A 16110-nucleotide genomic window follows, 5' to 3' on the forward strand; every position below is an offset into this window, starting at 1 on the left:
AGTTAACTGGTGGTGGTTTGGGTCAAAGAAAAACGCAGAAACTGACCTCGAACATACAGACGCACACAATTCACTCTTCCAAATAAAAGGGTCATTATGAAGCTGTTGGGATAAACTGTTACTTTACATGCATGCCACTACAGGTGGAGTGATGCTCCTTTAAAGTAATGTTCTTCTGGTAGTATAAGCTGTGTCTCAGTCAATAATGGACTGACTAGAAGACCCACAGAGCCAAGACATTGAGCATGAGGTGGGGTAGAACTTGGACAGGTTGCCAGTTAATCACCAGGCACCACAGACTCATACCTAGAGGCATTTTAGAGGCCCCAATTAACCTGACAGTCATGTTTTTGAGTGGGAGGAATCTGGAGAACCAACACATGCACTGGGAGAATTTGCAAACTCAGTGCAGAAAGATGCCTGATGGGATTTGAACCCAGGATTTTTTTTTAGTACAAAGCAACAATATGCAGCATATTGTTATAATTGATAAAATACATAATACGATGACCCTTGTTATTAATATGGAATGACTCAGAACATTGACAGTAGTATCTAACGACTGAAGGTCCTTTTTATGGGGCTAGCTATAAATTACATATACAGGTACATCAAAAATAATTAGAACATTATGAAAAAGTTCAATGTTTTTTGTCATTTCAAAGGGGAAACTTGTAGATTTATTACACAGTGAAATAGTTCAAGACTATTTCTTGTAATTTTGTTGATTTGGGCTGGCAGAAAATGAAAACCAATAATTAGAATATTTTGAAAAAGTTAAATATTGGAAACTCATGGTGTCATACCCAAACGTTCATAGAAAGTTGAGTGGAAGGAAAAAGTGTGGAAGGAAAGGTCCACCAGCATCAGGGATAAACACAGCCTTGAGAGGATTATCAAACAAAATCCATTCATTAATTTGAAGGAGATTTACAGGGAGTTCGCTGAGGCTGGAGTCAGCGCATCAAGAGTGACCATGCACACATGGGATAGAAATGTAACATTAATCAAGTGAGACCACTCCTAAACCAGGGCCTGGTCTGTTGCTCAGTTGTCCAAAACCCTCTTTTCAGATGAAAGTAAAGTTTGCATTTCATTTGGAAATCAAAATCCCAAAGTCTGGAGAGAAAGTGGAGAAGCACAAAATCCATGTTGCTTGAAGTACAGTGTAAAGTTTCAACAGTCAGTGATGATTGGGGGTGTCATGTCATCTGCTGGCATTGGTCCACTGTGATTTTTGAAGTCCATTGTCAAGGCAGCCATCTACCAGGAAAATGTAAAGGACTTCGAGTTTCCTTCACCTGCTGAGCTTTGAAGAGCTGTTTGATTCCCCTGTGCTTGAGTGACAAGCAGACTGGTCTGACCTGAACCCCATGAAGAATCTATGGAGTATTGTCAAGAGGAAGATGAGAGACACCACACTCAACGACGCAGATAACCTAAAGGCGGCTATAAAAACAACCTGGACTTCCATCACACCTCAACAAAACCAGAGTTTGATCGCCTCCATAGCACGCCGCATTGATGCAGCAATTCATACAAAAGGAGCCCCAACCAAGTATTGAGTGCCAAGAAATAAAAAATATTATTTAGAAGCCTGACACTTCTGTTTAAAATATCATATTTTTAAGCCCGTTTTAATATGCACCTGTATATATATCTCCTTTTTCAGCAAGTAACTACATACAGAAAAAAAAATCTATAACTATTTGCACAGTCTTGAACAGCATCTTGCATTTGTATCCACGTAGCTTGACGTAAAATCCGTGCAAACATGCGGCGTCTGTTGTCCGACCAGCTCTTTAATAAACCTGCCTTACCAGGCCTGGCCTGTAGAGGGCACCGTTTCCCGTATTAGCAGAGTGTGAGCGTGTGCTTCCCTGCGTGTTTTTAGTGTGAGCCACACTCAGTGTCTCTGCTACTTCAGGAGCAACAAACTCTGGTCTTCTATGTTAGGAACTCTATGCATAAACACCAGCCCGTCTGCTGGTTCTGATTCTGTTCCTTGCCCAGAATGGATCTGGGTTTTATAATAACTTAGCTGTTCTCGACCTGTTGGAACTAGACTCTCTTTGCTCTTCAGGACTCGTTAGAACCGGCTTGGACATGGAGGACCTGATCCGGCTCTCCGATCAGGACCTGCAGAGGTTCGGTAAGGAGGATCTGATCCGGACGCTGAGAACTCTGCAGAATCGGAACTCGGACATGATGCTGGAGCACGGCAAACTGATGAAGGACGTGAACCGGAACCTGCAGGTCCACCTCCAGGAGATCCGGAGCCTGAAGGAGGTGAACCAGAAGCTGCAGGAGGACAACCAGGAGCTGCGGGAGCTCTGCTGCTTCCTGGACGACGACCGGCAGAAGGACAGGAAGGTGTCCCGGGAGTGGCAGCGCTTCGGACGCTACACGGCCGGCGTGCTATGGAGGGATCTGGGGCTGTACCAGCAGAAGCTCACCGAGCTGGAGGCCGGGCAGGAGGCGCTGAGGGCGGAGAACGCCGAGCTGAAGGAGATCGTCCTCATGCTGGACGAGGAGAGAAACGGAGCGGGCTCCCGGAGCTCCATCGACAGCCAGTCCAGCCTTGGCCACCTGAGCGGGCCGGTGCCGCCACGGGACGGAGGGGACGGTAGCAGCGGGGGGAGTCCAGACCACCATACCCCGTACCTGAAAGGCTGTGGGGGGAAGGAAGGCCCTCTGAGGAGGTCCATGGATGATCTGTCACTGCACAAAGGTTCTGGAGTCAGTGGTGAGTTCAGATCAGGTTAAAATCCAACATGGTTGCTTCTTCAGAAGTTGATTTATTTCGGTAATTTAACTAAAAAAGTGAAACTCATGCATTACATAGATTCATTGCACACAGAGTGACATTTCATGCGTTTATTTCTATGATTACCGCTGACTGATTCTGTTATGGAATATTTCATAAGACCAGAAAAAACAGGATTTTTCAGACCGAAATCCTATTTAATGGCCACATTATCAACTATGCAGTCATGAGGAGGACTTAAAAGTTGTCCTGCAGACAGTCATTGACATCCTCCACAAGGAGGTAAGCTTCAAATGTGAATTGCTGAAGATGCTGGTTGCCAGGGGGCTATATTCAAGCATCTTAAGCAGAAGTTAGGTGGAAGGAAAAAAGCATGGTTGAAATTGAGCACAACCTACATATATTACCACAGCTTTGAGAGGATTGTGAAGCAAAGTTCATTCAAGATACCTCCTCTGACAGCTGGTCCAGTCTGAAAGGCAAAACAGGTCCATAGATGATCTGTCTGTGCAGTGTTTGGAGTTAAAAACAAAAATAATTGCTACTATATTTAAAACATGATCATAAAACCACCCAGCATTGTTAATAACCTGTTAAATGAAACTCTTTTATTTTTTGTTAACTTAGTCATTTTTTAAATATGTGTTGCAGAAGGTTAGAAATGAATTGTATAATTTTTATATGACGTAGTTTCCCTTTGCCCGCGTTAAAAGCCTGAACTTCTCCTGGTTTATAAGTTCCTAACATTTGGAAGTGCAGAAAGCAACTCTTTAATCAGGAATGGGAGTGAAGGAATGACAGTTGGTTGTAGATACCAGTTATCGCCTTTATAACATCCGACTCTAGCAGTGTAGGAGCCGACAAGCTGTCCGAATTTACATGGAGGCCAAAAACAGCACTCTGTGACAGACTTTAATCTTTGATGGTAGGGCTGCACATTATAGTGCAAATTTCTCGTTACTGCGATAACAAAACGCAGTGTGCACATAGCTAAGAACTGCTTGGCAACTGCTGCAACAAATGGTACCTAATGATTTAAGAACCGGGTATTTTGGCTCTCTATGTCTGCAAAATATTTTGTGAAACTAGTTGCTTAGTGCAGCATAAAAAGGATTTGAAGGTGAAGAGTTGGTAAGGTGGTAAAGTCTTTAAAAAACTAAAACAGCAGATATTGGAAGGAGCAATGTTTTCAATAAAACCTTGATGCAGAGATAGAAAAAATACATTTTATTTCTCTTTCCCGTAGCTGAATAGATCTAGGCTCTACGTTTGCTATGTACCCATAGCAAAAAGCCGGTAATAGTGTGTTATTTTTGTTTGTTTCATCACAAGTTGTTATCGCGATATTCACCAATATGGTTGCATGTTCTCCTAATATTGTGCTGCCCTATTTGGTGCATCTGCTTTAAATAAATTAAAATATTATCAAATAATTCATTTATTTTACTAATGCAATTCCAAAAGCCAAACTCATGAGACGAACTCCATGCACGCAGTAATTCATGCAAAAGTATCCTTGACCAAATGTTGAACCATACGGTGCATGGACAAACGTTTCAGTTGGGCCACATTTTTGTATTAAAAATCACTTTTTATTGGCCTAATGTCTTGTTGTAACTTGAGGAGTTACAGATTTTTGGGATTCTATTAGCTTAAGCCCTAATCATTAAAATTAACAGAGGTAAAACCATTAAAATATATCATTCTGTGTATATTCTTGAATAAAGACCAGGTGATAACTCAGGTAAAGCCCAACTTAATGAATTTCTAGTCTCACACACATATGGTCTCTGCCACCCAGCTCGATCTTCCTCTGTCTGGGCCGGGTCGGGACAGATGGTCCCGTCGTGATTACCTCGTCAAGCCTAATGAGGATTTAGCACCTTAGCTGTGACAGCAAGAGACAGAGCACAGATGGAGGATCAGTCGCCGCTCAGATGCAAGTCAGGAGTTTTCTTACTTCTGCTGAGATACTCGCAGATTGAAGATGTTTACTGAAGAGTTTAGGAGCTTAGACTGGAAACGTGCTCCTGACCAGAGGCTGCATCTTGTTTGGGTGCAGAATGACCATCACCAGCTCCTTCTTTCACATCTGACCCCATTACTACGTCAACCACAGTGCTTTCAGAGATATTATTTGACTGATTACAGTCTTTTCATTAACTTTTCATAGCTCCAGTTTTATCTTGGACTGAACTTTTATTTAGCTTGGCTAGAAAAGTATTTGGTCACATTATGAAAACAGCACGCCTAGTAGGGCCAAACTCAAGCTGCTTTCTTGATGCGAACAATTCGCCAATGTTTGATTAGATAAGAAACTGCATGGTGAAAAATTATGCTTTGACACATTTACCTGGACTGCTAAGATGTTCATTAATGTCGAATGATATTTCATCCGTGTTAAATGCTCATTTAACACAGATGAATATGAGCATAGACCAGATAAATCATTAGGTGAGTTTGTTTTGTGCATTTGCAGCAGTGTGTGCAGGACTTTCAGGGTGTTATTTTGCTGAGCTTGACTTTTTCTTCTGCTCTGTCAGTTTTCTCTTTGAATGAGTTTCTTTACAGCAGCAGCGGGAATGTGAAGGATTTTATTTAAAGGCGATTCATCTTCTAAAACTCCCATCGTCAAATATTTACAGGCTCTACTGCCAGTATTTCCATTTTATTCTGATTGCTCAGGAGGAGTGAAATACTATCTAAATGTAAACGATGCACAGCAGCAATATGTGTCTTCTGAACTGTGGCTCCAGACAAAAAGCTCCACAGATAGAAAGAATACAGATAAAGTTTCAGTGACATAATTCCATTATTTGTCTTGCTTTGCTAACATCCCACACATTTTTAAGGTAACAAAAGCAGCTCCAGTTTCTGCGAGAAGAAAGTTTGACATAATACATGAATTCTCTCCATGATACATTGATGAAATTACTGAAGATTCAATTCAATTCAGTTTTATTTATATAGTGCCAATTCACAACACATGTTGTCTCAATGCGCTGCACAAAGTCAGTTCAATCGAATCATACAGATTTCAAGTCAGGTTCATACATTCCAATTAATCCTAATCATTGAACAGTGCAGTCAGATTCAGTTATTTATTCAAATTGGTTAAAAATGTTTCTATCTAAGGAAACCCAGCAGATTGCATCCAGTCAGTGACTTGCAGCATTCCCTCCTCCTGGATGAGCATGTAGAGACAGTGGACAGTCACTGGCGTTGACTTTGCAGCAATCCCTCATACTGAGCATGCATGTAGCGACAGTGGAGAGGAAAAAACTCCCTTTTAACAGGAAGAAACCTCCAGCAGAACCGGGCTCAGTGTGAGCGGCCATCTGCCACGACCGACTGGGGGTTTGAGAGAACAGAGCAGAGACACAAAGAGAACAAAGAAGTACTGATCCAGGAGTACTTTCTATGGGAAGGAAAAGTAAATGTTAATGGATGTAGCTCCTTTAGTCGTTTCACCTAGAAAGAAAGAACAGATAAATTCTAAGCCAGTTTTCAAGGTTAGAGTCTGAAAGAGAGCACATAGAGTTTGTTACAGTTAAGCTCAGTCAATCGCCATGTCTAGGAGAGAGAAAGGGTTAAACACTAAAAGACAGGGCTATGTGGATCATCTGTAGAGGGTGAGCATTAAGTTGTTGCCAGCAGAAGCTCGAACGATGCCCCTCTCCAGAAAGGTAGACACAGAGCCAGGCCAGATGTAGCTTCTATGAAGAGAAAAGAGAGAACAAGGTTAAAAACTGAAATAACAGCAAATAATACAAAATTGGAGAGTAGTGTGAGAATGTAGCGAAGAGGGTGAAAGTGGTCATTATGTCCTCCAGCAGCCTAAGCCTATAGCAGCATAACTACAGAGATAACTCAGGATAACCTAAGCCACTCTAACTATAAGCTTTATCAAAAAGGAAAGTTTTAAGCCAGCCTTAAAAGTAGACAGGGTGTCTGCCTCACAGACTAAAACTGGGAGCTGGTTCCACAGGAGAGGAGCCTGATAACTAAAGGATCTGCCTCCCATTCTACTTCTAGAGACTCTAGGAACCACCAGTAAACCTGCAGTCTGAGAACGAAGTGCTCTGTTAGGAACATATGGACCAATCAGATCTCTGATGTATGATGGAGCTAGATCATTAAGGGCTTTATATGTGAGGAGGATAATTTTAAATTCTATTCTGGATTTAACAGGGAGCCAATGAAGGGAAGCTAAAATAGGAGAAATATGATCTCTCTTTCTAATTTTCATCAGAACTCTTGCTGCAGCATTTTGAATCAGCTGAAGGCTTTTAACTGCATTTTGTGGACATCCTGATAGTAAAGAATTACAATAGTCCAGCCTTGAAGTAACAAATGCATGGACTAGTTTTTCAGCATCACTCCTGGATAGGATATTTCTAATTTTATGGTATTTATTAGGTTTTTAAACAGAAATTATACATCCAGGCCAGAATTCAGTTCAGTTAACTTGGTTAAGTTCAATTTAAAATAAAATTAATCAGATTAGTTCAGTTTAATCAAATGCAATTGGTTTGTATTCAATTTATTTAAATTCACTCAAATTTAACTTTATTCAGTTCAGTTTAGTTTATTCACTTGGATTTTTCAATTCATGCTCAGTTCAGTTCAATCAAATTCAATTGGGTTTTTGTTTAGTTCAATTCAGTTTGATAAATTGAGTCAATTTATTGACCTCAGCTCATTTAAATTCAGTTTTGTTTTGTTCAGGTCTGTTTAGTTAGGTAATTTCAGGCAAACAAAATTTTAGTTCAGTTCAAATTCAGTTTAATTTATTTCACCCAAATCTATTCAGTCAACCTCAGTCTAGTTCAGTAAAATATTGTTTCTTTACTTTTATCCAATTCAGTCCAGTTCAGTCCGATTAATTTGGTTCTGTGGAATTAAGTTTGGTAGACTCGTCTAAATTCAGTTCGGTCCCTTTCTATTCAGTTCATCTTATTTATGTTTATTCAATTCAGTTCAGTTTAATAAAAATTAATTTAGTTTGGTTTAAAACAATTCAGTTAATTTCAATTCAGTGTAATTCTGTTGGGTTTAGTTCAGTTCAGTTCAGTTTAATTTTGTTCAGCCCAGTTAATTCGCTGTGCTTCAGTTCATTTTAGTTCTGTATAATTCAATTTAGTTCTATTTAATTAAAAAACAATTTGGTTCCTTTATGTTTTTTTTTTTTTTACTTCATTCCAGTTTAATTAAATGGAAGTCAATACAGTTCATTTAAAATGTATTTGTTTCATTTCAGTTTATTTAAGTTTAAAATAAGTTAAATCAGTGTTTTTCATTTTACTTCATTTCAGTTCAATTCAGTTTTATTTAATCTAGTTCAGTTTATTGCGATTCAGTTCATTTTAAGTGAGTTCAGTTCTGTTTTGTTAAATTTAATTTAGTTCACCTGAATTCAGTTAAGTTTATTTCACATAACGCTAATTCATAACAAATGCCATGTTAAAGAACTTTAACTAGACAGACAGGTCCATTTCATTCCAGTTTTAACATACATAATCAGCTGATCATGAAGAGTTGTCTAGGAGAAACCAATCACAGTTTTTGAAATCACCGCAGACTTCTTAATCTGATATCAGTTTTCCTGCAGTAAAATGCGGCTGAATGTGGTATACCCTCAGCAGGACTCTGAACCAGCGCTTCTCTTTCTTTCCCAGTGATGTGGTGGTATTTTTTTCCCAGTTGGCCTCATTCCTGACACGTTTGTGTTTGTGCTCCCTGTGCCCTGGCCATCTGCCTCACTGCATTATATGGCAGACAATGGTGGTGATGGGGTAGGGGTGCCGGTGTTCAAAGACTGGTTGTGCAAAGCTTCCCATATCCTCCCCCCCTTCCCAATCCTCTCTGTCCCATCCTCTGTGGGACCGTTGGGGTCAGAGGTCGTCCTCCCCCAGCGGGCCTCAGATTTTATGGGGGCCCCACCTCAGCTGACGCCTGTTTTATCAGTTCAGAATCAGAGCGGTGAACTAATGTGACCAGAAACACACACACACATGGGATGTTTTATCCATAAACGGGGGTTAAACTGGTTTTACGGGGAGTGGGAGGTGTTGTCTGGTGAGGTCAGGGCAAAGGAGTGCAGCTCTAGAACAGTTGCCAGAACCAGAAGCTGTTTCTCATTCTGCAAAATTCAGTAGAGTTTCTGCAATGGATTTCAGCAGCACAACTTTCTGATTTGTTGTACAGAATAACTGAATCGTCTGCAAACAGGAGCATCTTATCACCCTGGGTTGTTCCATCAAAGTGGATTTAAATCTGCAGGCCATGGGTGCTTTTCTAGTTTCATGTTTTCACTCACAAACTAAATTAAATCTCAAACTTTACTTTAATAAGATCTCTGTGTAATGAACAATAATGCTGCTTTGATCAGTGTAAGTTTTTTAGATTTTGTTCTAGAAGTGTTTAAGGACTATGTAACTTACTTAAAATATATAACTGACCCTTTCAGCAGCTTAAACTCAGATGCTCCATATTCTAATATTTATGTGGTACGTTTTCTTTTTTTTTGGTACATTTAATGTCTTCTATCCTATCAATAATATACAGCATAATATCATATGGGTAGCAATGTACATTTATTAATTTTTTTTTTTTTTTTGCAATATTGCTAAGTGCTTATAAAGTGAAAAGAAGTGGCTCTAATAAAGTACCCTGTGGAACTGACTAAGTTTTATGTGCATTAAAGAAGTATCTCTGAGCTTAACTACTCTCCGACTTATACGGTTTTCAGACCTATTAGAAACATTTCAAAAAGCCCTGTAAAAGTATAAAGTGGGAAATGGGATCAGAAACGTAATCAGGAACATTGTTACATTTTTGTATCCATTCTGATGGAGAAAAAGATAATCTAACAGGAACAACTGGATACTTTGTCAAAGGTTTGATGTACAAAACCTGTGGAGAATCGTCCAAGAACACCTGGAGCTTTAACTAAACACAAGAGGTTGAGATAACAATGACTGCCATGTTACAGTTATAGCAATGTATGTGTTTTGCTTTAAAGGGAATGTGGAGCAGGTAAAAGATGAAGCTGCACCTGTTTGTGGAGACACATTGGCAGACAGTAAAAGACAGGAAGGTTAACTGGATCCATGCTGACCATCTGTAATTGAAGAATGCCCTCTGTTTTATTTTGTCAGCACTGTCTGGTCTTGTGGTTGTGTGTGAGGTCAGCAGCTTCTCTGCAGCAGTGACTTTGACTACGTCTCCCAGGACGTTACGTTTTTTTGGACATCATAGCTGTGTTTGTTTCCAGGGGATCAAATCAGCAGCCTGAAGGTTACCCAACCCGATGAAAAACAATGTCTGCTCATGCAATCTGAAACTTATGAGTTAATTAAAACCTTACCAGAGCTAAGCTACTGGCTTGATTTAACTCCTGTTGTGCTATATGAAAAGAGATTTATGAAAGTCTGTTTACACAGCAAGAATTTAAACTATAGCATCAAGTTACTGAAGGTGGCTGTGGAACCATATTGTGTTTTCCCTAATAAATCTGCAGTCTCAGCACGTGTTTTTATTAAGAACAGCTTAGAAAAATTTCTTGTTTTCGGCTGGATAAAGTTCCTCTGGTGCACCTCAGTTGCTCAGAAGAGGGTATGATTAGAAATAATGTTGAAATTTTGAATACATAATGAAGTTGCATCAGTACAATGCACAGAAGGAAATGATCACAAATAATTTGATATAAGAACAGAGGAGTATATGATTTCAGCAACTTTTCAACACGAAACAGGAGGCAGACCTTTGTTTTCTTCAGGCCGTATAACAGTGGAAAAACACAGTGCACATTTTGTCAAGTTACAACTGCAAACCTGAATGGTGAATTGAGGTGAAAAGCAAACACAAAGTGACGTATCGTCACCTTGCTAAAATAATGGCCGAAGTCATTTTTTGTCAAAAATGATTTTTTTTTTGCCTAAATCATCTCCTCATGATACTTGCCACCTCTTGTAAAATTGTCTAAATCCTCAGTTGAGGAGGCCATGCTGTTCCATGCCTGTTGTATAATGTCAAGAGTATGACTTAGTTTTACAGGCTTTTCAAACTGGCGACTGCTTCAGGACAAACCTAAATCTACCAGCTAATGAAGCTATTTCCATAATTCAGGGCTCATCCCTTATTGGTGAGTGATAAGGATTACCACAATATAGGCTAGGCATTAAATGTTGCATAGATATTTAGACATTTAATTCAGCTTCTCAGTCATCATTTTTGTCCACAAAGTATTCATGAAGCTAGCATATAGCAAAGAGTGGAAGAGCTCCAGAACCTGTGGCTGTAACAAGAAATAGTTTTTTTCATCAACTGTTTTTCTTTTAATTTTCCACATTATATGATCTAATTGAGAAAGACATGTAGCTTAATAAAGAGGACCATAGGAAATGGCTATGTCAACACTCACCTGTTATTACCTTTTTGGGTGAAATTGTTAATAAATATTCTATATATTTTCTGAAATTTTATGTGTTTCCTGAAAAACTTGAAAAAAGGCTATTATTTTAGGAAGGTGACAATGTACAAAATTTTACTAATAATTTTACTAATTAAACTTTGATTCTCAATGAATTTGTTTAGGGTTCTTGTTGAGCTTGAAGGTAATTTTAAATAAAAATGCATGCCACACTTTCAGGTTTCTCTTTCTAAAAAAGTAAAAATAAAAGCATGTTATGCAGAACTTTGTGTTGATATATCACCTAAATTCACAATTAAGACATTAGGTTTGTGGTTGTAGCATGACAAAAAGTGAAAGAGGGTGCCAATACTTTGGGAAGGCACTGGATAATTCAGTATGAACCTCTTCTCCAACTCAGGAAACATCCTGAGGAGACCATTAGATTCTTAATGGTCCCTGAAGACCCTGTTTGACATACATGTTCTGGCTAATCAAAAATCCCTTAAATAATGTCAAACATCTTCAAGTTTTACAATAACTATTACACTATAGGTTTCCTTAGTATACATTGTAAATGTATTTTTATCATCATTAACTTTGCGTTTTAAAATATCTTACAATGTTTTGTGCTGTCTTGTTACATTGTTAATGGATTTAATAATTTTAAGTACTTTTTTGGGCAAATGGGTCCTTTTTCAGCCCAATTAGGTGAACAATAAACTAAAGTTTCCATATTATGGACATAATCTATCAGGTCAAACCTGCAGAGACTCATCCTGGAACACCCAAAGCTGTAATTTCACTTGGCAGGAAAGGATCTGTCAGAGAGGATCTTAGCTAACAACATGTCAGTCACCTGTTGAGAGCTGTGCTCTGCAGCAACACCAACATATATGGTGACAAACTGAAATCAGAAACATCTGCTTGGATTCCACTCCTTTTACTGTAGAACAAAGACATGTGTTCAATTTTGTTATCGTTATGCATTTTATTGTAGGTGAAAGTTCATGGCAAACCACTGATTTAAAAACAGGTTTTATTCCCTCATTCACTGACAACCTCTAAGCGGATCCTTTGTGCCAGAAATTCCTCCCCGTTACTGGAAACGTGCTTTGAATTCAGCACGTGCATTCGAACACTAGGGTTGGGTATGGATAAATACTGTTATTTAACTCCAGGATTAGCTGGCTTAACTGGAATCTCTTTGGGAAAAATCAACAATGTGGTGCTCAGCTGAAGGTGCGGGTTAATTTGCGTGGGTTAGTACGTTTAGAAAACATGTGTTAGTATAAGGAACTGACAAAAGAGGAGTTAAATTGAGCTCTCTGGTGGTATGATTGTAAACAGAGAGATTAAATGTATTTTTATCATATTTACTTGTTTTATTTGGCCTTTTGCCATGTAAAATAAGATGCTGTATTACTTGTATATTAACAGTTTTCTCAAGATGGAACACAACAACAATAGTGATTTATTAAAATCAAACGTTGGTCTCTTTTCATTAAGATAGATTTTAGGACTAGTCCCCAATAATTAATGTGATATTTATTGTTATTTTTCTTGATATATCAGAGTGCTACATGAGAGAGCTGGAGAACAAGGTGAGGATCCTGGAGGAGGAAAACAAACTGCTGATAATTCAGGTAACTTACTTTTATTCCTGCCTTCACCTTAGCTTTTCTGCTGTAGGCCTCTTTAACAGGGTCTTAATTAAAAAGCTCAGTGTAAGTAATAATGTATTGTTTTAAACACTAACATCAACAGGATGTGTGTGAATTTGCAATATACTGTTATCAAAACTGATTTTACTCCGGGTCATGCAAAGTGCACCCAGTATTGATCCGATTCACATACAAACCACTTTGTTATTAACTGATCACAACGATTGTTTTTGCAATGATCTGGCAACTGTTTTTGAAGTCTCTCATATTTTCTGTTATTTGTATGGTTTATATGAAAACATTGTAGATATGGTGGTTTCCGTTTCCACGTACAACCAGCATCCTTAGCTCTGGATTGACATTAATGAGCCTATAAGACTTCCCAACGGTTCCTCCTTGAGTAAAAGTTGTGAAAAACCTTTAGTTTTTGGCGCTGCTGTTCCCTGATTTAATCTGGGACTGGGCAACACCTCAGGCTATGGTCCGATTTTTATCGGAGAACATCATGACCTTTTAATGAGACCATCTCTCCTTACTGTCTTGTCTGATTTTGGTCCTTTCTTCGTCCTCATCAGAACTGTCCTCGGACTCCCAGTGGAGAACTGTCCCCCACAGGGTTCTACCTCCCACTGGGACAGAAACCTGAAGCTGTAGTCCATGCCATGAAGGTAAGCTCTTACACTTAAACCTTGTGAAGAACAGTTTTATTAGTCTGTAATTAACCCTAAGTGTGTTTAGGTGCTGGAGGTTCATGAGAAGCTGGACAGTCCGAACTCGAGGGAATACGATGAAGACCTCAATGAGAAGGAGAAAGCCATCGTCAGGGAGATGTGCAACGTAAGGTTCATCAGCAGTTTCTTTCTTCTGTGTGTATTTTCTGAGTATATCTCACACCAGATCAGAACATGAACCCAGAAGCAGAAGAAAATGGCATTAACCTCTGAAACAATACAAAGCTTCAAACCATCAGGCATAATAAGGCTTTCCTAAACAGCCAGCAGCTTTGATCTGCATTTTGATCTTGGATTCTTCTACAGGCTTTGGAAAATATTTTGACGATTTACCAAATATGTTCAGAGGACTGCTTCCACATAAGACCTACAGAGTGCGATTGATTTCTGTTTGCCTCCTGTTGAACTCTGACAGCTGTATTTTCTGCCTCTCAGGTGGTTTGGAGAAAGCTGGGCGATGTTGCTGGCTCAAAGTTCTCCGTTCGACAGCAGCTGTCAGAAAACCAGCTCCAAGGACCAGTACAGTAGCAGACACCACCATCAAACCCAGAGCATAATCGTCAAGTGGAAGTGGTAGTCTGCAGTAGATGAAAAAGGAACTGCTTTTACTACATACAGGGGTTTGACAATGAAGCTGAAACACCTGTCATTTTAGTGTGGGAGGTTTGATGGCTAAACTGGACCAGCCTGGTAGCCAGTCTTCATTGATTGCACATTGCACCAGTAAGAGCAGAGTGTGAAGGTTCAATTAGCAGGGTAAGAGCACAGTTTTGCTCAAAATATTGAAATACACACAACATTATGGGTGACATACCAGAGTTCAAAAGAGGACAAATTGTTGGTGCACGTCTTGCTGGCGCCACGGTATCCAGGGTAATGTCAGCATACCACCAAGAAGGATGAACCACATCCAACAGGATTAACTGTGGACGCAAGAGGAAGCTGTCTGAAAGGGATGTTCGGGTGCTAACCTGGATTGTATCCAAAAAACATAAAATCACGGTAGAATTAAATGTGCACCTCAACTCTCCTGTTTCCATCAGAACTGTCCGTCAGGAGCTCCACAGGGTCAATATACACGGCCGGGCTGCTATAGCCAAACCTTTGGTCACTCATGCCAATGCCAAACGTTGGTTTCAATGGTGCAAGGAACGCAAATCTTGGGCTGTGGACAATGTGAAACATGTATTGTTCTCTGATGAGTCCACCTTTACTGTTTTCCCCACATCCGGGAGAGTTACGGTGTGGAGAAGCCCCAAAGAAGCGTACCACCCAGACTGTTGAATGCCCAGAGTGAAGCATGGGGGTGGATCAGTGATGGTTTGGGCTGCCATATCATGGCATTCCCTTGGCTCAATACTTGTGCTAGATGGGCGCGTAACTGCCAAGGACTACCGAACCATTCTTGAGGACCATGTGCATCCAATGGTTCAAACATTGTATCCTGAAGGCGGTGCCGTGTATCAGGATGACAATGCACCAATACACACAACAAGACTGTTGAAAGATTGGTTTGATGAACATGAAAGTGAAGTTGAACATCTCCCATGGTCTGCACAGTCACCAGATCTAAATATTATTGAGCCACTTTGGGGTGTTTTGGAGGAGCGAGTCAGGAAACATTTTCCTCCACCAGTATCACGTAGTGACCTGGCCACTATCCTGCAAGAAGAATGGCTTAAAATCCCTCTGACCTCTGTGTAGGACTTGTATGTCATTCCCAAGATTAATTGATGCTGTATTGGCCGCAAAAGGAGGCCCTACACCATACTAATAAATTATTGTGGTCTAAAACCAGGTGTTTCAGTTTCATTGTTCAACCCCTGTATATGCTCAAGGTTTCAACAGTCTAAGCACAGTATGCTGAAACCGCTCACTGATGCCACCATGTGGACTTACACTGTACATACAGTTTAGAAGACATTTTTAATTTCACGTAGCAGACTTCCATTCAACCACTTTTCTAAGATCTGGTCTTAGAGGTAACTGGTCCAAAACACCCTTCTCCCCAGTGACTTGCTCCAGATCACTTGCCTGAAAACCCCATGAAGGGAGCTCATTTCAGTCAGTTGTATCCAGGATCACATCCTTTTGGTCATGACCCATATCTCATTACCTTAGCTGAGGGCTGGATGTAGATGGACCAGTAAATCCGTAGTTTCGCTTTTCAGCTGCTCCTTCATCACAACAGACTGGAGAAATGTCTTCACTACTGTAGACAATACTCTGATCCATCTACCTGTTTCTTTCTCAATCCTGCCATTCCTCAAAAACAACCATACATTCAATGGCCACTTTATTAGGTACACCTTTCAGCTGCTTGTTAACCCAGATGGCGAAAAAGTCAATTATATGGCAGCAGCTCTATGCATTCGTGCATTTTCATGTGGTGAAGATGACTTTCTTCAAGCTGTGCATCAGAAAGGGAATTTAAGTGAGCGTGTGATGTATTTTAGAAGCTGCTGATCTACTGTGATGTTCTATCTATCAAATTTGCAGGAAATTGTCCAAAAGTTACAAAATATCCAGTGAACA

General features: G+C 39.8%; 1 protein-coding gene across 1 annotated transcript; it reads left to right on the forward strand.

The window, feature by feature from the left end:
- Positions 1-38: 38 nt before the first annotated feature.
- Positions 39-14334, forward strand: LOC124855304 (coiled-coil domain-containing protein 85C-A-like). The gene is made up of 5 exons (XM_047345060.1): positions 39-2746; positions 12756-12826; positions 13420-13512; positions 13583-13681; positions 14011-14334. The coding sequence occupies exons 1-5, from the start codon at positions 2107-2109 to the stop codon at positions 14101-14103; spliced, it is 996 nt and encodes a 331-aa protein (XP_047201016.1). The 5' UTR covers positions 39-2106; the 3' UTR covers positions 14104-14334.
- Positions 14335-16110: the final 1776 nt, after the last annotated feature.

This window comes from Girardinichthys multiradiatus, chromosome 19 (assembly GCF_021462225.1).
Source record: "Girardinichthys multiradiatus isolate DD_20200921_A chromosome 19, DD_fGirMul_XY1, whole genome shotgun sequence".
Classification (NCBI taxonomy): Eukaryota; Metazoa; Chordata; class Actinopteri; order Cyprinodontiformes; family Goodeidae; genus Girardinichthys; species Girardinichthys multiradiatus.